Raw genomic sequence first — 21,919 nt, 5'->3', positions numbered from 1 at the left:
ATTACATACAATTTCCCATGTGCAAAAAAGGGCAAGGTATTGCAAATCAGATTAAATAATTCCCGAGAAGGGTCCCCATTGTGAAGCAACCAATAATTTCTGTTGGAACATGATAGAGACAAGTTTGAACTGCTGACTAACTGAAGACTTCTGCCATTTGTTCCCATGCGCTCAGGTTCTTTTCTCTTGTCTCCTACCTGTATTTGGCCACAGAGCAAGATGAACAGTCATGAACATGTCAGTAAGCCCCGGGGCAGAAATGAACTGTGCCACCCTATTGGGGCACTTTTGTACTGCGGCCTAACTTGTTGCAGTGTCATTACACGTATGCAAAATCATTAAGATGATCAGACAGGTTGTAAAGTAATATTCACGTATGACAAACATTGTGTGTGTGTGTGTGTGTGTGTGTGTGTGTGTGTGTGTGTGAGGATCTGTTCAAAGGACATCAACTACAAACAGGCAACACACTTAGACAACACTTTCCTGGTTTGTGTTCCTTTTTAACATACTGTACCACCCCCCACCAAAATGCAAAGCAGCCTGTGTGAGAAACCTTTTTAGATTGGCTGCTCTCCTATTCCAGCCTGTTCTCGCTGGTTGCCATGGGTGAAACTATCCCACTACTGAATCTGAGCTGGGACTAAAAAGTGGGTGAAAAACAGGTATTGAATTGAAACTGTCAAGGAAAGGAGACAAAAGAGAAACTGGAGAGGGGGAGGAACGGAAGTAGGTGACGTTGGAAACAGGTATCAATCCTTTTTTGCTGTGTCATAATTACATTGCACCGAGATAGTACAACACCTCACGTCAGCGAGCCACTCACTGTTGGTTTTAGAGGAGAGGCAGAACTCCCGGAATAAATATAAGGCGCAGAGCAGGAGGGAGGGACAACAAAAAAACAAACACTGGATGAGACAGACAAGAGTAACAGAGACAAAACAAAGTTTGGTGAAGTCAGAGAGGTGAAGAGGCCTCAGGGGGTGCACAGCGAGAGATTAGTGAGCAGGGCATGAATGACAAAAAGAGAGAGGGAGAGAGAAAGAGAGAGAGAGAGGGAGAGAGAGAGAAAGGAGAGGCCTTTCCTTCCAGGAATTTGGGTTTACTAGTTTATTAGTTTTTTTTACTTTGCCTGAACCAGTCAGAGAAGCTAAGACGGAAGGACAGGTCCCAGGAGAAACCCTATTTGAGTCAGTTCTAAAAAATAAATAGACATTTTGTGTGTTACTGAGAGGCGTTTATTTATTTATTTTATTTTTTACAAAAATGACCAAAAGGTCTGCCTCTTCTCAAAAAGATGGAAGAGAAGCAGCAAAAGGACACCAAAGTTTGGCAAACGGTAAACTGCCTGACGAGGACGATGGGAAAGTGGGACTGGGGAAGAAGGTGACCCTGCTACGAGGAATCTCCATCATCATCGGTACCATCATCGGAGCAGGTATCTTCATCTCTCCAAAGGGCATCCTCAAGCACTCGGGCAGCATAGGAATGTCTCTGGTAGTGTGGATCGCCTGCGGTGTGCTGTCACTTTTCGGTGAGTTGATTTCGCAACGGTATCAGTGAATGGAAAAGTCTGTATGTCTTGCCTACTTATCTGCAAGTGCTGGCGGAGATTGAAGTTTACACATATGTTTACTGTCTGTACACAGATTAAATGAAAGAAACAAAAGTTAAACAAATGTGAAAAAAGGTCATATTAAAAAGGGCAGATACCCAGCAGCTAAGCACAAAAAGTAAAGTAAGTAAAGTAAAGTAAATTTTATTTATATAGCGCTGTCTGACAAGTTCCTTAATTGAACAACCCACTTTAAACACGGTCTTTATGAGCAACGTGTATGCAAATAATGCTTTGTCACTACAGAAAACTAGTTTGACCTGATCCAGCTGAGGCAGAAAATAAAAGCTCAAGCTTCAATGTTAGATGCAACCTAGACTCAAAAATACTGTCTTATTACTTTTAACAAAAATCTTCTAGAACACACATGCTTTAGTATGACAAATATAATTGTATTATTAACATAAAAAAGGGTGTATCACCTTATTCAAAAATAACATTGTTTTATTTAAAAAAACTAAAGTGTAACTTGTTGAATTAAACCCATGCAACTACCTTACAAATAATGCAACAACTTATCATATTTTTTGTATGATAAAAATATATGTGTAGGGGAGAGTGGCCTAAGTTGTGCCGGTGGGGAAGTTGTGCCACCCCTTGTTTCTAGAAAACCATGGAAGAAATTGAAAATGTGACCACATATTTAAGAAGAGCCATCCATTTGACTCATCCTGTAAACAAGGGAGAAACATGGAATAAGATAAAAGCACATTTAGGCTAAAAAAAGTTTTTTGCCTTTCAAAGTAAAATTTCCATGATCAAGGTTGTTTGATTATTGTGTCCGAACAATTATAGACAAGTTTGAAAACATTTGACACATGTTTTAGTGCTTTAGTATGCTACACTTTGAGTCTATACAGTTAGCACAATGTCAGCCCTAAACTGCTGCATCATGCCTATTATGCAAAATTCTGGGGTTGGGGTGATTTGTGCCAAAGGGCCTAGGTTAGTTATAAGTAAGTAAGTAAGTAAGTACAATGCATTTATAAAAGCAAATTTATGACAGTTTGCACTGTCCAAAGTGCTGTACATAGTGCATTCAGTAGGTAAACAATGAAGGTAAAATAACAATGACAAAAATAAAAGACATAAAGCCCATACATCCATAAATATAAACAAAGATAGTAGTGCAGAGGTAAGATAGTTAATGGGGAGGAAAAACCAGGGTGTACAGATGGGTTTTTAGCCTTGATTTAAAGGCAGCAATGGAGGGGGAATCACATTCGTCAGGTGGCAGTCACAAGCACGGAGCAACTAGTGCGAAGTACATTTCTGAGAGTTGTGCCAGTGGCATGGCTGTATACGCTGGTCACCAAAAAGAAAGTGATTGTCTACAGTAGCTTAGAAGAGACTGACATCTCCATTCCACTTAACGACACCACTGACAAGAGTTCAGATGGCCAGAAAGATGATGATGGTGACTTTGTCATTGTGAGCTTTGCAGGCAAACCACCTAGATCTGCTAAGCCTTGTTTAAGAAATTTGACCTTCAATCTTTGTAAAATACTTACTTTATTTACTTTAAATAAACCTTAAATAAGTGATTGTCTAATGGATTTGTCTTGCATTACAGTTTATGAGATATATATCAAAGGCACAATTTACCCCATGGTATTCTCTCTTGTGGCACAACTTACACCACACCGGGGGTAAGTTGTGCCACAAGACAACTTTTTTTTCCAAAAGCTATATTTCTTAAACAGTTTATTCCAGATCCAAAGTTGTTATTGCCAGGGATGCACAACATCCTGAAATATATGTACATATTTGAGTTGGAGACATAACTGTCAAGGCCTCACTTTAAAATCACTTTGAGTAAAAAGTGGCACAACTTAGGCCACTCTCCCCTATATATATATGTGCAAAATGTTAGGCTTATAGTAATACACTATTTTCTTTTGTAAATGATGCAGTTCATTCTATGGTGTTGCAGCTATTTTGGTTTTATTGGATTGGAGGTGCTGAGGTCACCTTTGTGGAAAAAAAATATTGGTTCCTGAGAAAAATGCACAGCAAAAAGAAAAGTGAATCACTTCCATACACCGTACACCATCACAAAGATTGTCTTTGGATCTTATTTGAGCAATTATTTATAAAACCAATTGCAAACTGATGAAAAGAGTGTGCACAAATAAAATAATTAAATACAATTAATAATATAAACTGTTGAGTACACAATAGATTCCAGGGGTAAAATACAATCAATCATCTTCATCAGTGGGAGGTAGCTAGAGGTCAGAGGAGTATCTATAGGGTAAGGTTGGTCACCTAATCAATCCACTGTTACTGCTCTATATACTGATATGATCCTCGAAATGCAGCAATTCAGTCGAAAACTAATACTTTGAAATACTATACTCTTGTTTCCTACAAATCACGTTTAAATGCAACTGACTTGGAACAGCAAATATGATTAGTATAAAACGTGATGCTGCCAAAATTATATAGAAAAATCTGCAGTATCTTGAAGCCCGGTATGAGAAACATTCATGAATATTTTGATAAAACATAAACCAAACAACATCCAGGGGTCTGGATGTGAGAACCCATGTCTCTGGAATCGTTTCATTGTAAAAAACAAACAAAAAACATTGCCACTGAACATAATACAGGCAGCAATAACGGTTAACGATAGTCATACAAAAACCTATTTTTTAGGATTTGGGATCGACATAAAGTAAGTACATCAGTGCTGTAGGAGGAAGTGGTGAGGTACTGCTGAGCACATCTGTAGTGTATATTGTAGCATATATCCTTTAAATCCCTGAGTTGCTTTGCTGTAATGAAATGTCCAAGCACATTATCCTTGAATACCTTCCTTAACCCCTTTCCTGCCTCCCCTTAATTCGTATTCCCTAACCTTCTAATTAAAATTCGTCCACCTAAATCTTTCTTCCTTAAGTTATGGAACGAGAACCTGAATGGGCTCCCATAGTAATATATTTGGGGTGATCATGGGGCCCTGGGAGGGACAGTTTATTTTTATGGCTGAGGCTGAGACAGTTTAATAGTCCTGGGACTGTTCTGTGCCTACCGTCTTGTTTCAGCTCCAGAGCTAATCTGTCACCTCTTGTCATTGCAGGAGCCCTTTCCTACGCTGAGCTGGGGACTTGTATCAAGAAGTCTGGTGGACATTACACATATATAATGGAAGCCTTTGGACCTCAGGTGGCCTTCGTAAGGCTCTGGGTTGACCTAATTGCTATAAGGTAACGCCTGAACACATGTTTACGGAAGCAAACCTCAAACTTAAAAGGTGGAGTCAGCGATTCTGGAGAATGCTTGTTGTCAAAATCAGTGAATATCTCCTCACAATCTGCTACCTGTCTATATTTTGCATGCTGCCTAGGCTCTGTAAACAGCCATGTTGCTAGCTACGGTGAGCCACCTTTGTTTACATCACCTTTTGTTGACGTGCCTGTTTACAGAGCCGAGACTGTTTATTAACACTGGATTTTTTTTTATCAGCGAATCGCTGACTCCACCTTTAAAGCTGCATTATTGATTTTATATTTCTATATTAGCAATGGGTCATATCACAGTGTGTCACTTAAAAAATGGTTTTGTGTAGGGATGAGAACCCACTTAATTATCACCCCACTCTGCACTTCCCCCGTTCTATATAGGACTCAGCATTTTTCAGTTCATTGTTATGGTTTAACAGCCCACAACTTTTCTGCTTCGGGCCACTCTCACCCACCTGGCTTACAGCAGCAGCAGCTGTTTTCAGTAATAAAATGAAAAAGTAGCTAAAGAGACACATTTTTTCTCAGGAGTTCATGCAGACCAAAACAGAGCGAAACGTAGAGTGATGAAGGACAAGATGATAGACTGACTCCCATTCGTCATTTATGCTAATGTTTCTCTGTGAAAGGAGTGTGAAAAGGCAGCTGTTTACTAACACGTTCAATCTGTATAATCACAATATTCAAGTGTTCGCCTTGAAAACTAGATGGCTCACGGTGAAGCAAATCTGAGCTTCTTCATAGCTAACCTTGGACGGGAGCAGAAACCAGGGGCCTCATTTATAAAGCTTGCGGCGCACAAAAACCTTGCGTAGACGGGAAGAAATTTGCGGGAAAATGTGCGGTGGCAAACGTTGGTATTTATAAAGACATTATTTGCGGAGAAGTGTGCGTATTCCTACGCCAACCTCCGACCATGCGTAGAGCTACCGCAAGGTTTTCCTGACTCGGGGAATCAGCGACACTCAATGGCAACACCACGAAATAAAGCTCAGTCATCAGAAAAACACAGACAAATGATGCTTGGCACCCAATATTTTTAGTCAATAAAATATGTAAGCTTACCTATAGTTGTGAATATATGGCTACTGTAGTCTATGGCATGCAGTTGTGATGTAGGTTGAATTACTTATCAAGTAGCCTAGGTCTACATGCTTTGGTTATATTTTATAAGTTGAATCTTATAGCGCTACTTTATAATAATATACGTCGGGAGGTGTTTCCGTGAGTGGCCAGCGGGAGAGCAAATTTTAAGAGGTGTGTAAAAAGTAGTTTTGTACAAAGTTAAGCCCAACAGATATTAATTAAAACTGTAATTTCGTTAGATAAAATCATGTTATGAATTTAGCAAATCATTACACACATATCTTTCCCATAACAATTCACCCTGGAAGATATAACTATAATCTGACGTTGTTGGAAATGTGTGGATCTCACGGGAGATATACAATTCTCTCGAATTGACTATAGGCATTATTTCACTTGTCACACCATATTTTATATAGGCCTACATATAGGACTACAGGTAGGCCTACGCTAATACGTGATATTTCATACAGTGCAAAGTTGGGCGAAACTGCTTTACAAAGACTACAACGACGACTGTGCCAATCATGATATGTGATAAGTGCGCGGGTGTGTATGTGTGCGTGCCAGTTTCTGCAGCACATGCACGACGTCACTAGCTTTCTTCCTTCACAATCGCTTTCTTTGCGGCCGCGTTGCCTCCCTTTTTTCCTCATGTCAGTCAAAATTCCGTGCTTATTAAGTGCGTCATCATATTCAGGAGCTATTTAGCATTCGCCATGTATGGTAGATTGTGGGATGAAACTGGGAGGTGAAGTGGAGACACGGGGTGGAGATCGTCTGCGCACAATTCACCGCAGGTGGGTATTTATAAAGGGAAGATTGCGTGCAACTGTGCGCCGCACAGTTTTATAAATCTGAATTTTCTTTTGCGCAGCACATTTTTGGCTTTCTGCGGACGCAATGTTTTAGGATGGTTTCTACGCACACCGTTATAAATGAGGCCCCTGGTGTCTTAATAAATGCGAGGTTATTTTGTCAGCTGTGTCACACCATGTACTTATATGTAGCCTTGCTCCGCAAAACCGACTGTGCAATAAGTCTTGAGCCAGGAGTCGATGATACACATACTATAGGACACATGCCCTTAACCCATTGATGACTATGGCAATCTAGGATGCATGTCCTTAATGCCTGAGGGTTTTCTGAAAAAATAGTACGAATGGTCAAGTCTACCAAAACCTTAATATCTAAGCCTGTGTAGCACATAGAAACATGAAATAAAATACATTTAAAAGTTAAGGTTCACAGGTTTTATTCAAACATGCTCCCTTAGCGCTTACAAACCAACACATATTTCTAAAAATCGTCAACATTAGATGAATTAGAAAATTATTAAATATTGTTAATAAATAGATGCAATGTGTTGTGTGATTTTCGTCAGTAGTCTATAGTAGACCTTGATTCTGCGCACCAAACGCCACTAACTGTTCTGTCGCCGACATAGCTGGCGTATTCTTTTTATTATTTTGTTTTATTTTTTATTTTTTTGATTGACATGATTTTCGGCAAACCACACAACTTTTGGGTGGTCACGTGGTCTTAAAAAATTAACAAAACCCACCTCATGTGTATTTGAACCAATGACAGTGCATTCTATGCTGGGAATGCCATGAAAATTAGATAAAGTAATAATGCTGCGCGACGCAGCATCAGGCAGGAGAGCCAATGTGGCATCGCGCAGCAGCCGTCATCAAAGGGTTAAAGCAACACGTCTTGCATCCAGCTGGTTAGCAGCTATACCGGGTGCCGAAATGAATCTAAGCTAAGTTACTCTATGTCTCAGGCTCGCATAAAAGTAAACAAATAGATAAATATATCCATGTGGAATATTACAAACTTATCTCATCTCAAGTTAACATGTAATAAATGACCCTCTACAATGTAAAGTTACAGTATCCATTTAGCCACAGCCTATAGACATCACAACAGTTTCATAATGTTACACATAAATACATAAGGTACTCTACATGTAAGCAACGGACTGTATATAAGTTATATTTGCGCAAAACCCTGTAATATTACTTCAACCTTTCAGTCAGCATGATTGTTTTGCGTCTCAATACTGTCTTTTCCGGTGTAACATTCAAATCTGTGACCCATCACAATCTGTGACTGCAGAGGCATTGGCTTCGCACCCCTCTGCCTGTCAACAAATGCAAGTTGTTTATATACAGTATGAGGGGGAGGCATACAATGTTGTCGTGCCATTATCCTGGGTCTCCACTAAAACCTAATGTAATTCCTGGAAATCCTGCGGGGTACACACTGCTGAACACTTTGGAAGCTTCAAACCTTTCAGAGCCAACCTCATTAAAACTCACACGGTAGAATGAATTCCTTTGTCATAAGCAGTGAAAAGGTCCAACCAAAGCAATTCACACATTATTGATGATGGAAGACGATTTGTTCCTCAAACATATGATCTGTGTTTGAGAAGATTTGTTATACAAGTGGCAAAGCCCACCACACTAAGCGAATAAAGGCTGTGACCTTGTCTAGTATGGTGAGTTTAGTTTTGACCATTGGGGTGAGAAAAATGCTCCGTGTGCACTTGTGTGTGTGTAAATGGCCAAGGCGAAGCAGTAAAAACAGTCTAGTGGCTGTACGGAGCCGCACAATTTTATGCTGGCCTGAGGCTATAGCTTGACTCGATGGAAACCATGGGAAATGAACAGAGACATAGGCAGAGAATGAAAACAAGAACCAGGGAGACAAAGAGAGATTTCCCCGGCTACAGCGGCTCAGTGGCTGTTGTGGGAAATGAAGAGGGAAATACTGATGAGCCATAAGATGAGCCTGTGGGGCCCGGCCAACCTTATTTGATTCCAACCGAAGCCAAGCCTATAGCAAGCAGCACACTGTCCACCACATCAGGACGGGATTATGAGAACTCAACTCATCTCTGATACAGCCCATCAGATATCACACACAATAACTTACAAGAGGATGGTGGGGTTGGTGATTGCAGGCCAAGCTGAACACTGGTTCCCACACTTTGTCCAACATTTCAAAATATTCAGTGAGGATTAGATAAGAGAGTGGAAATATATTATTATTACATACATAACTTACTTAGTTATGCATGAATGTAAATCTTTACTTAAAAATAATTTCCACTTACTGGCTATTACCACTTTAAAGGTACAAACACACTGCACTCCGCGGCGCGGCAGTTGGCAGCGCGAATCGAAGGTTCCGCCCCGCGTGATCATATTGGGTCATATTGTGTCCGCCACCCGCCGCCCGACCAGAGTAGCCTTCTCCTACTCGGGGGATATGCTGGCGCTGGTGCTAACCGGTGCTGAGAGCACCAGTCTGCTGTGCTGATGGTGCTTTACCCAAGCTAACCGGTGCTAACTTGGTTCATAAAGCAAAACTGATAGCTGTACACAGCAGACAACAGACACAGAGGCTATTCACAGAACTTATGGGAGCAAACTGTGACTATTTTGCTTTCATCCATCTTAATTTCCTCTGTCAGTCGTCCCGAAGCGAGTGACGTCGGGAGGAGCTCAACGCTGATTGCGGCGCAGCCGGCGGCAAAAAGTTCAATATTTTCAACTTCTGCGGCGGCCGTGCCACCCTAGCCGCGCCGCCCTAGCCGCGCCGCGTGAACCGCCGGCCGCCCATTCGCGCGACATGGCGCGAAATACATTGACTTTCTATGTAAACTCGCCGCGCGGCGGTGTGCAATGTGTTCGCACCTTAAGAACTTTCAACTACATTTTACAGTCTTTATTAGTGTAGAATATTATGTAGAAAATTGTCTGAAAAAAAGTGGTCAGGTGAAATGTTTGACCATATTCTGAATAGTAGTTTGTAAATATATATAACTCTTTTTACATGGTCTTAACCTTTTTTAAAATCATTTTAAATAAGTATCAACAATACAGGAGCCGGATCAAATATTATCATTTAACTAAACCAGAATCTTTCACTGGGCTTCTTTGAGGAAATGGTTCAGTGCTGTTTTCTGTATTGTGTATTTTAATTAATACCAACACAAATGTTTCATTTCCTGCATGTAAAATGTGTAAAGCTTTAAATATTTCAATGTTGTATTCAATTCTGTTATTTAAAATGATCGTTCTCAAGAGGTCGGATATCCACTCTCCATTTAGCTCTGGTTTATACACTATAGCTGCCAAATGCTCCACTATATGATCACTGGCTAGTCTCTTAACTGTGTGTGTCTGCTCTTTTCTGCTGAGCAATTTCATAGCTTTTCACTTAAGTTGTGGGTTGGTAAACCATTACATTTAGCTAACAGATGGGTTTTAATGTAGCATTTTGCACTTAGTTTTTAGTATGCTAGTATTAAGTATTAATACTATTGTACTATTATAGTATTGTTTGTGTGTCTGTGTGTGCCCTCCAGGCCTGCAGCGATGGCAGTCATCTCTCTGGCCTTTGGTCAGTACATCCTGGAGCCTCTGTTCATGCCCTGTGCTATCCCTCCAATGGCCGTCAAACTGGCCACCTCCATCGGCATAAGTAAGTATACTGCAGCTAGACTATCGGAGGATATCTGCGTTTTGATCTGTTGTTACTGCTAAATGATGGGAGGTGAACACACACATGTTAATATGAATTGAACCGTACATGGAACAAAGGGCAAACATACACATTAAGGACAAGTTATAATTTCAAACATGCACACATTAATGGTCAAGGGATTGCTGCTTTGGCATAGAATGCTGTCACTGCAAATTTGGCAAAATGGGGAACCTTATTCCTATGGGGGGTACCAAGCCACTACTACATGATTTTCTTTATTTCCCTATCCCTGTAGCTACTGTTATGTACCTGAACAGTATGAGTGTCACATGGACTGCCAGGATTCAAATGATTCTCACCTTCAGCAAGCTGGCGGCCCTCGGCACCATCATAGTGCCTGGAATGTACATGCTCTTCAAAGGTAAGATTTCTTTATCATACTTATCAACATCAATATGGTCATCACTTCCACTCTGTAAAAGTACCTGGTACCTAATTTTATGGGTAGGCTACTACTTCTGTAAGGTTCCAAAAAGTACATATCAAGTACTAAACGGTGACTTGAAGCAATGCAGACCACTGATTGGTCAGAGAGGATTGTCACTGCCTTCAATGGGGCGGCATCCTATCCTATACACAACAGACAGCCAAGCTACTTTAGTGGTCACAGTGTTTGATCTTGATGTCTCTCTAGTTTCTGTTCTACATCTTATTCTTTCAGAAACAGCATCCCGGACAACGAGGTACAGCTGTCCCTCACAAGAGAACATGTCTTGTTATGTAAAATGAGTCAAAAGTACCCCATATGAAAGGCCAGTAGAGTAGACAAGAGCCTTTTCCCTTGTAATTGAAACACACTCTTTAGCGTCCTCCCCTCACTTATGTTTTTCAGAAACATTCCCAGACTGCACACAGAGCGCTCAGCTGCAACAATTCACATGGCCCAGCTTTTGTCTCACACGATAACATGCACTGTAAATATAACCTTGACGCCTTGCAGGAGGTGATACACAGCTGTTCACAGAGAGCGACAACTCAGGCGTTTCACAATGTCCTCACGGCAGGTGTTGTGAGGGCCCCTGCATTACAGCCAATAGAGACACTGTCTTCCTCTATCCCATTTGCCTCACCTTGAAGTCGTTTTATTGATTTTTTTTTTTACTATAAAAGCATATAATATTGGTGAAAGCTCATCTCAACTATTTCTGTCACTCAGAATCACATATCATACTGATCATTCACTTTTCTTGCCTTGCACACTAAACACAAGCCAATAACACATCCAAACTGCACTTTCTTTGGCCCTTGGAAACTCACCTGCCAAGTGTGCCTGTTTGGCGAGATATTTGAATGATAGATAGCATAAATACAGACACACATTCCTCATCATTGCACTTTTGTTACTGTAATTATATGTCCGGAATATGTGGTTATGTCTATATTTACCTCTGTATGTCTGCACACAGTGAGAATGGCAAATAATTCCCTGCAACATTTTTGTCCTATTATATTGAGTAATATTTTAGTATGAGCAGTTATTCTTCATACATATGAGTTCCTGCATGTAACTGCATATTTACTGAACTGGAGAGTGCCTTAATCTGTCTTAAGCACTCGTCTATTATAAATCTCCTATCATCTATTTCTCCAAGCTAATAAGGCAGAGTACTACTCCCTTCATCATTTTTACTGTTAACACTTCTACTTATATTATTGTTACTGTTGTTATTAGTATGGGCATGATCACGCCTGGTCTTGAAAGTACTGTTTGCAAAGATCATTCCATTACTGCACAAAAGCCCTCTTCATTAATGAGCAATTATGGTTCTCAAACCGGCAAAAAGAAAAAAAATGTCTTTCTTTGTGTGTGTTTATTTAGGGGAGACCAGGAACTTTGAGAATGCCTTTGATCTGAACAATGTGAACCTCGCTGGTATGCCACTGGCCTTCTACTCTGGGATGTATGCATACGCTGGGTGGTAGGTATGGTCCTCACACACACACACACTCACACAACACGCATGAACATGCACGCACACGCACACACACACACACACACACACAGTCATCAAACCTACTCATTAAGGACCTCAGTTTGTAAAATATCACTTTGCATGTCTTCACTTAAGTTCCACATGCATCGCGATTGTTTTTCCATTCATTGATCACAGGAGGTTAAACAAAACGGTTTTCTTTTGCAGGTTCTATTTGAACTTTGTGACAGAGGAGGTAGAGAACCCTGAAAGGTACGTTTGATCAATGTGTTTACTTTATTTACAACGTTTTTTATTTCTTCCTGAATGAAAACGCTAAATGAAAAAAATGTTGCATAAACTTTCTTCGGTACTTGCACAAAGGGAAATTAAGACACATTTCACAGCGGTAAGACCATACAACTGAGCCTTGCTCACTGGAACACCTCATGTGGATTCTGTGAGGGAATTTTGGGTCTTTAGGTGTAATATTAATGGTAAAGATTAATAGTTCATACACGCCTATCTTGTGTGTCTGTCTCACATACTCTAGGGCAGCCTTGGAGCCTGTTAGGAGACACTTAGGTCAGTTGTATAGATAAAGTCTCATCTCCTTAGACTCCAGAATGTTATGGTTCACTGTGTTCAGCTCTGAACCAAAACATTGGTATGCTTGGTGCCCGAGCCGGGGAGGTGTTAGATATAGCGCGAGGTTAATACACAGCTCTAAGCATGAGTTTGTCAGAATTGAAGTGCAAGTCACGAGAGTTGCAGTCCGGTTCTCCTTGGCCAAGTCTGTAATAAATATTGCTTCATAATTCATCCAAGTCTCCCGAAATATTCTTCCACCTGAGTTGACCTCCAACCTTAACAGAACTTCCTTCACAGATTCTTCCGCCACTGCAAATAGTCCCCAAACCACTACACTTTTACCTGTTCAGGTGACATTTATAATTGATTGATTGATTAAATTGTATTTCAGACATATCAAAAAAAGAAAAATTAAAAGCATGAAAATACAATAAAAAATATGTTCAAATGATTTCACAAATAAAAATAAACAAAAAATAAACAAATAACATTGAATTGATATGCCTGAAAAGGAGTAGGAAGAAGTATAAACTTATTTGATCCTACCCCTTTTCCACATCTCAATAACTTTATAATATTTTTTATATATATATATATATATATATATATATAGGGGAAGGTGGGGTGATTTGTGCAACTTTTTACTCAAAGTGATTTTAAAGTGAGGCCTTGACAGTTATGTCTCCAACTCAAATATGTACATATATTTCAGGATGTTGTGCATCCCTGGCAATAAAAACTTTGGATCTGGAATAAACTGTTTAAGAAATATAGCTTTCGGAAAAAAAGTTGTCTTGTCGCACAAATCACCCCACTACGTGGGGTGATTTGTGCGTCATTGTGTCACAATGACAAAGTCACCATCATCATCTTTCTGGCCATCTGAACTCTCATCAGTGGTGTCGTTAAGTGGAATTGAGATGTCACTCTCTCCTGAGCTACTGTAGACTATCACTTTCTTTTGGTGACCAGCGTATACAGCCATGCCACTGGCACAACTCTCAGAAATGTACTTTGCACTAGTTGCTCCGTGCTTGTGGAACCAACTGCCACCTGACAAATGTGATTCCCCCTACATTTCTGCCTTTAAATCAAGGCTCAAAACCCATATGTACACCCTGGTGTTTCCTCCCCATTAACCTCTGCACTACTTACTTACCTCTGCACTACTATCTGTGTTTATGTGGATGTATGGGCTTTACGTCTTTTATTTTGGTTATTGTTATTTTACCTTCATTGTTTACCTACTGAATGCACTATGTACAGCACTTTGGACAGTGCAAACTGTCATAAATGTGCTTTTATAAATACATTTTACTTACTTACTTACTTATAACTCACCCAGGCCCTTGCGCACAAATCACCCCATCCCCAGAATTTTGGATAATAGGCATGATGCAGCAATTTAGGGTTGACATTGTGCTAACTATATAGACTCAAAGTGTAGCATACCAAAGCACTAAAACATGTGTCAAATGTTTTCAAACGTGTCTATAATTGTTCAGACACAATAATCAAAAAACCTTGATCATGGAAATTTTACTTTGAAAGGCAAAACACAGTTTTTTGAGCTTAAATGTGCTTATATCTTATTCCTTGTGTCTCCCTTCTTTACAGGATGAGTCAAATGGATGGCTCTTCTTAAATATGTGGTCACATTTCCAATTTCTTCCACGGTTTTCTAGAAACAAGGGGTTTTGCAACTTCCAAAATGCACAAATCACCCCACCTTCCCCTATTTTTTTTTTTAATAAAATAATCACTTTGTCAATGACGAGAAGATAGCTAGATGAACTAACCCAGTGTGGGTTTTAGTCTTTTTGTGGTATTTGTTGTCAAGAAGAATAGAAAATAATGTTACACTAAGTCTTTAGAATCCACAAGAAAAACAGGAGGGTTTAAGGAACCTTATAGGGTAACTCATCACAACTAAAATATTGCAGAGTCTGTTTTTTATTCATGAATCAAAATAAATTGATTTCTTTTTTGACAACAGCAAATGTGTCAATACTCAATCTCATCTTATTTGTTGCCCAAACAACTAATGTGACAACAGTATGCTGTACAATGTAATACAATCTCAAACACCCCTCTGATTTTCTCTACTGTATACTGTTTCCATCCACTGTTTCCAGTTCAAGTGAAAGCAGTGGTGATTAGGACATGTGAGACAGTTTAGGGTACGTCCTCTCCGGCATTCACTTCACTTGTTTTCATTGGAAAATACAGGATATCCTCCTGAAATCTGTTAAGTCTTTGAATGTGTAGCCTCCAGCCACAGTAGGTTTCCCACTCTTACATTAAGAGAGAACAGAAAACAAGAAAGGCAGAGGTCATGAAAGAGGTAAAATGGAGTTGAGACAAGCAAGGGAATTACACTTTACTGCATCTGATATTATCCCTCTTGCCCTCAGGACTGTGCCATTAGCTATCTGTATTTCCATGGCGATTGTGACTTCTTGCTACGTGCTGACCAACGTGGCGTACTACACTGTGATGACAGCAGAGGAGCTCCTGGCATCAGAGGCAGTCGCTGTGGTAAGCAAAACAATTCTTTTTTTAACCAATATAGAAATACAAATATTTCCTAAATAAAAAAGGTTTACCTGTAGAAGTTCTTGTAGGTATTGTATTTATATATTGCATGCAGGGACTCTTAATTATCACAGTGAAATGTATGATTATAAACCCTATTATTCCTTGCTTTGAAGAAATCAGCTAGCACCTCTCCGTCAGGTCCGACAGAAAGTGACTTCTTATAGAGAATCGTCACACTTTTAAAAAATAAAAGCTATAAGGCTGAAGAAAAAAATAAATAAAATCATGCCTCATAGCGCAGAGTGAACTGATTAAGACCCCCCCCAAACCTCTGGACTACAGCAGATATTGGCCAGTACTATAACAGTAAGACATACTGTAGGTCTGAAACAAGCGGAATTCTTCATGTACTGTGCATTTAAAGTAAAAAGTCTTCAGAAAAACATGAAAATAAGATTTAAAAAAAACTGTCAACACTGTTGGCTTGGCTTTGCCTTGACTGTCCTACAGTGTAAAGGTGTGATAGGTGCCAACACATTTAGCTGTGATCTCACATCGCTGCTGATAGTGGTGGTTACTACTAATGTGAACACCACCGTTGCCTTCCTGCACTTAACATGTCATTATAAGCGCAGTGTCTGACAGCTCTGCTTCTAAGCATCTGTTAATGTGATTGTTGCAGCCTAGCCCTGTTAAGGCTAATCACATCACAGACACCCTCTAATAACAGACACAGCGGCTTATTAGACCGTGGACTGCTATCCGTGCTACTGTAAGACCATAGGTGGGGAAGACTCATTCACTAAGAGATCTCTGATCTTTTCTAATGCAGTTAGTTGTATTGCCCCGTGTTCAATGAGTGATAGGAGCGCCTTAAAAAAGGTCTTAAGAGCATTTATCTGTTCTTAGAAGGACGTGATGGGATAAAATAATTACACTCTACGCTTCCTTCCTCACAGACATCTCAAACTTAATTACACAGTTTAACTCGTGTCTAGAACTTGTCTCGGTGAAAATTTAGAGCACACAGATTAGATTTATTTTCATATAAGGCCAAGAGTATGAAGGGTAATAGATGGTAAGAGTTGCATGTGTGATTGCAGACAGATAATTGTCAAAGTTTGAGGTACTGTATATTGAAAACTGAAGAGTGATTCACAATCATTCAGACCAGAACTGAGCTTAACAACTTTTTTCTACATCATTTCATATGGCCGTCCTAATGATTTGTGAATTATTAGCCAAAGCAGGAGCCACCTTACTTATAACGCTGCAGACGGGGTTCCTGCTTAGATGTTATGCATCACCAGCTTATGTTTCCCATGGCAAACATGGGAAACAGCCCAAAAAACATGTGACATTGAAAACTCTGGCTTCAGACACAATATACAGTAGCTTGCTTACCCGTTTATTTAGCTTTGTGATACACCTCTGCTGCTGTAATCAGGCAAAGGTCCAATATGCTGGAAGGCTAGGCAAACACATTAGGCAATCTTGGCAGGTAATGAGTGAAACTGAACCGGTATAAAGAGGGAGTGGCCCCGGATCTGAAATGACAAAATAGTTATTAGTTTGGCATGGAGAGTGAACAGATTGTATCGTAAACTAGGCAGGGGCTGTGACATATCTTTTTTTGCATGTTTAGACCTGTTTAATGTTTGAAGACTGACACAAATGAACATAACTGTCATCCACTTAACCTGAGCAAGAAAAAGTTAAAAAAAGAAGTGTGAAAGTAAATTAGCTTTTATATTATTATGGATTCATGTGTAGATAAGTGCTGGGATTATACACTGCCTGTATGTGTAATGGAAATATCAAAACCTCTGTAGCCTTTTTTCCATCAGTGATCCGACTGCATTTCACAATATCATATGCCCGTCATGGTAAAAGGCCCATTATAAATAAAACTAACCCCACCAAGACTTCAATTCAGAAGTAATCGCCTTCCTTAATCTCTTGGTTGGGGCCTCTTTCAGTGCACAAATCCCTAATCATAACTGCACACATTGTGATCTTTGTGTTTTCTGGAAATACATTTCAGGAGTAATCCTGTGTCAGTAGGTGGAATGCGTAAAACTTTGGCTCATGACAAATGTATTCTAACCATTTTTTAATATCTCTATGCTCTGTTAATTGAATATTAAGCTTTAAGTAAAGCATATTCGAAGGGATTGCATCATACTAGAGTTGCTTCCTAGAAATTATCTTAAACAACATCATAATTTCAATTCACATTTGTGGAAAAACTACAAATACATGTACATTCTGAGTTGATCACTTACAGTCTATGCTTGTCCATACAAGCGTGGACTGTGACTAATCAGGACTGAATGGCTTCATGAATAATAAGCAGCTTTTGCTCCCACTTCTGCATGACCCATTTATGACAATTACTGCCGGCAGGCCTGTCAACTACTCTTATTCCACCTAACTAGCTGCAGTTGATAAACGTATACAAACCCCGAAGGTTTCCGATACAGATAGCCAGAAACTTTGATACATTCACAGAGTAACCGTGGTGCACATTTTAAATTGTTTGAGCATCTTTGGAAGCACACCTGATTACGTTCTTTGGAAGTCTGTTGGAGACAGCACACGATTAGCTCTAGCCATCCCTGGCTATAGGAAATTCAAACGTTCACCTATACCAACAGTAGTGAAAAGTGCTTGTATATCCTTACTTGAAATAAGTGGATAACAAACCATGTCATTAGTTTGTGTTTTGTAGTTTGTGAGCACATACACAGCTGACATATACTGTATGATCGTCACTTACCGCACCAAATCCTGCTCACTTTTCCTTCTCTGATTCTCCATTGTCTTAGACCTTTGCAGAGAGGTTGATGGGGAACTTCTCAGTGGCAGTGCCAGTGTTTGTGGCCTTGTCCTGCTTCGGTTCCATGAATGGCTGTCTCTTTGCCTTATCAAGGTACACATACTTCCTTTCCCTGGCTTTTGCCTCACACCTATGTACAGTATTAAAAAATGATAAAACAACTTTAGATATTCATATTAAATAAACATTCAGTTAATTGCTATGCGGCTGATGTGCTGACTTTATCGTATTTGGTCCACTGTAAAAGTCTTAGATAACACTTATGCCTGTCTTGAAGGGAAAACAAAGGTCAATCACTTATACAAAAAATTGAAGTGGATGAAATAATTAGCACTCTAGTAGCGCACATGGTTAATGTCTTTTAAAATACATGTTATATTTATCAAGTGTGGAGTGTGCAGTCATTTAAGCAAAATGTGCAACTAGTTTTGCACTAGTTTGAAGTTTGTACTCTTTAAGTGTGGAGGTTCCTGATATTATTTTAAGTGATGAGCACCTGATAAATGTACTCAACTTTTATGGTCTATCATTTTCAAATGTATTTAAATGTGTGTGTTCTCAGAATGTTCTATGTGGCATCACGTGAAGGACAGCTCCCGGAGGTTTTGTCCATGGTCCACGTCCGCAGACACACTCCACTGGCTGCTGTCCTCATATTGGTCAGTGTTCTGCAATGACAACAATAAAAACAATACTCAATCACTGAAACAGACAACACCAACAGCACTAACACACTCACTAATATCATCATTTGAGATAACAGCCCTTGACAACAAGAATGGAAATTAGCATACACAACTACAATAACATCATAAATTCCAAAGCTGAAATTAATTCTACTCTATCCACATTACATGTTCATTTTGCTTGTCCTGCAAGCCAATTATTCCACTGGAAACATGTTGTTTCTATGGTTACCTGCCTGCTTAAACATAGTATTTATATTTGAGGTGCACTGAGAAAAGATTGTAATCAGCACCTGCAAACCAATCAGCAACAAGAAGCTGATTGAAAACAAAGCTTTATTCAACTATAATTTGTGTGTGTGTGTGTGTGTGTGTGTGTGTGTGTGTGTGTGTTCAGTACCCTATGAGCATACTCCAGCTCTTTGTGGGAGACATCTACAGCCTGTTAAACTTCATGAGCTTCCTGCGCTGGCTGTTTATCGGAGTGGTGGTGCTGGGTTTAATCTACATGCGATGGACAAAACCTGACCTCCCCCGCCCCTTTAAGGTGAGTGCTCCCACACCTGTACACACACACCCCTGCACCTCAAAACTCATTCACATACTCGTTAAGCATATTTTGTGTGTGCTTTTTGCATGTGTATGTCGGGGAAATTCTATATTCCGACATGCTGTAATATAAATCTAAACTCACAGAGAATTTAATTACATTTATAATAAGACAAAACAACAGAGTACAAAGTGTAAAGCTTCAGACCTACAAGGTCAGCCCCCGATGGGACTGACCACATATTTTGGTCAGACAGAGCATGTAAAGCCCCCTTCTACAACAGGAATGTCAACTAACAGATGGTTAATAGAGTACATAGGTCTAAAAGTTTATTGTGGTCATCCATCATAAACCTTTAACTAGTTTAAACAACTGTTTTGTCAGCACATTATTAGAGGAAATGCACATGTGTTAAACTGATGTGATATACATTTGAAAAACAGATAAATTAGATAGTTACAAATAAATCTTCCCTCACAGTGTACACCTATGAAGACCGTGGTAACAATGCAATTCCTGATTTCTCCATAGGTCCCACTCTTCATCCCAGTGATCTTCTGCTTCACATGTTTCTTCATGGTCTTCCTGTCTCTCTACTCTGACCCGGTCAACACAGGGATTGGATTTGCCATTTCCCTCACTGGCATCCCCGCCTACTATATCTTCATTTACTTTGACAACAGACCAAAGTGGCTTCAGCGGGCCTTAGGCAAGTCATAACTAACCAAACAACACAATCAACGGCACACATATATAGGACATGAGAACTAATGCATTAGAAGTGTAGCAATTATTTGTATAACTGATCAGTTAACTGACATAAATTAATTGAGTAATTTCTTGCAATAATCCTGGTTCAATAAATTACTTATCAAGGGAAATTACAAATATTTGATGGTTTTCGACTTTTCAAATGTGTGTATTTTAAGTTTTTCTTTGCTTTGTATAATTGTAAACTGACTATTTTGGGGTTTAAATTGTGTATGTTCCAATGACTGGAAGGCCATAGGGGAACCAATCACCACAAACTGATTTGATTAGCAGAAACATTTCAGAGGTATAAAACAATACTAAATTGTGTCTCTAAAACGGAATGTCCATAGGCTTTACTAACAGAAAGGGGGTTTCCATATCCCTGTATTAAAATGTCTCCTAATAGTTCAAAGTCATTTGAAGACCAAACAGTTCTGAATGTTTTCCCATTGTATACCCACCACACATTCTTATGATGTTGATACCTTTCAAACATTCTATCTAATTTTTTAACAAGAGAGATGAGGTGATTTAATGTTTTTTTCTTCTTCTGTGTCCTCAGATTCCTTCAACAGAAGCTTGCAGATCATCCTGGAGGTCGTCCCTGCTGAGCTTTAACAACACAGAGACGCTACATGGCTTCCTACATCACCTCTTGGTTCACTCCAAATCGCGCACATATACTGAGGTCAACTCGAACTCGGAAAATAGAATTGGTGGTGTACTTGAAAAGACAAACCCTAACCCAAAAGACTGATTTACAGATTTAAAATGTATACAATGTGTCTGCTTCATGTGAGTTTTTAGTGTGTGTGTTATTACAGTAAAGGATAAAGATTCATGTTGAAAATTATTTTATATCTTATCGTTGTTTTTGTACACATGAAACATACTCATATTATCAAAAAAAAGTATTTCTAACAACTCATTAACTGTGTTGCACATGATGCAATCCTTGTCTGGACTAATTTAATTGTATAGTACCTGGCCATTTATAGAGGGGTTTGCTCTATGTTAGTATGTTTCTTGACGTCAAATCAACAACAGTCTTTTTGGACTGTAGAGTTGACTGAAAGTGAACTCATCGGACCGTTGTTACCAACATCCGATGAGCTACATGACTTAAGAAATCTAAACCTTTGTCTTGTATTACCTTCTTCATGAGCATTGTAAAAACATGTTTTGGTAACGTTAGAAGGCCTCCCATGTTTAAATATAGCTGAACAAATTATTTTTAAGGCCAACAGTGAAACGTGGTTGTTCAACCTGTTCTCAAGCCAGTGTCTATACATCAATATCTCTATAGAGTTAAATAAAGAAATTGTTTTGTATTGCAGTTAGAAGAACCCATATGTTGTATCATATTGTTGCCTCCTCTCTTATAGGTTTTAGCATGCACATGGTCCAGGCCCCAAACATTAGGACCTTTGCCATTTGAGTCAACCATTATTATGACTTCCCATCACCTCACCGACCTTATGTGGAGTCTCCTCTCCCCTGGTACTACATTCACATTAGCCAGTCAGACTGCATCAGCACCACC

At 39.5% G+C, this 21,919-nt stretch overlaps 1 protein-coding gene across 1 annotated transcript; it reads left to right on the top strand.

The window, feature by feature from the left end:
* Positions 1 to 867: 867 nt before the first annotated feature.
* On the top strand, positions 868 to 21,651 carry slc7a11 (solute carrier family 7 member 11). The gene is made up of 12 exons (XM_080035304.1): positions 868 to 1,534; positions 4,698 to 4,824; positions 10,328 to 10,443; positions 10,742 to 10,867; positions 12,326 to 12,425; positions 12,648 to 12,692; positions 15,425 to 15,548; positions 18,377 to 18,480; positions 18,950 to 19,046; positions 19,471 to 19,620; positions 20,155 to 20,332; positions 20,939 to 21,651. The coding sequence occupies exons 1-12, from the start codon at positions 1,267 to 1,269 to the stop codon at positions 20,992 to 20,994; spliced, it is 1,491 nt and encodes a 496-aa protein (XP_079891430.1). The 5' UTR covers positions 868 to 1,266; the 3' UTR covers positions 20,995 to 21,651.
* Positions 21,652 to 21,919: the final 268 nt, after the last annotated feature.

This window comes from Ammodytes marinus, assembly GCF_949987685.1.
Source record: "Ammodytes marinus genome assembly, chromosome: 10".
In the NCBI taxonomy this organism is placed as follows: domain Eukaryota; kingdom Metazoa; phylum Chordata; class Actinopteri; order Uranoscopiformes; family Ammodytidae; genus Ammodytes; species Ammodytes marinus.
The sequence above is the reverse complement of the archived record's forward strand: the minus strand, read 5'-3'. Positions and strand labels throughout refer to the sequence as shown.

Coding starts and splice junctions, on each gene's coding strand:
- slc7a11 (XM_080035304.1), top strand. CDS start 1,267: ATGACCAAAAGGTCTGCCTCTTCTCAAAAAGATGGAAGAGAAGCAGCA. Junction 12,426..12,647: donor ATGTATGCATACGCTGGGTG/GTAGGTATGGTC, acceptor TTTCTTTTGCAG/GTTCTATTTGAACTTTGTGA. Junction 12,693..15,424: donor GAGGTAGAGAACCCTGAAAG/GTACGTTTGATC, acceptor TCTTGCCCTCAG/GACTGTGCCATTAGCTATCT.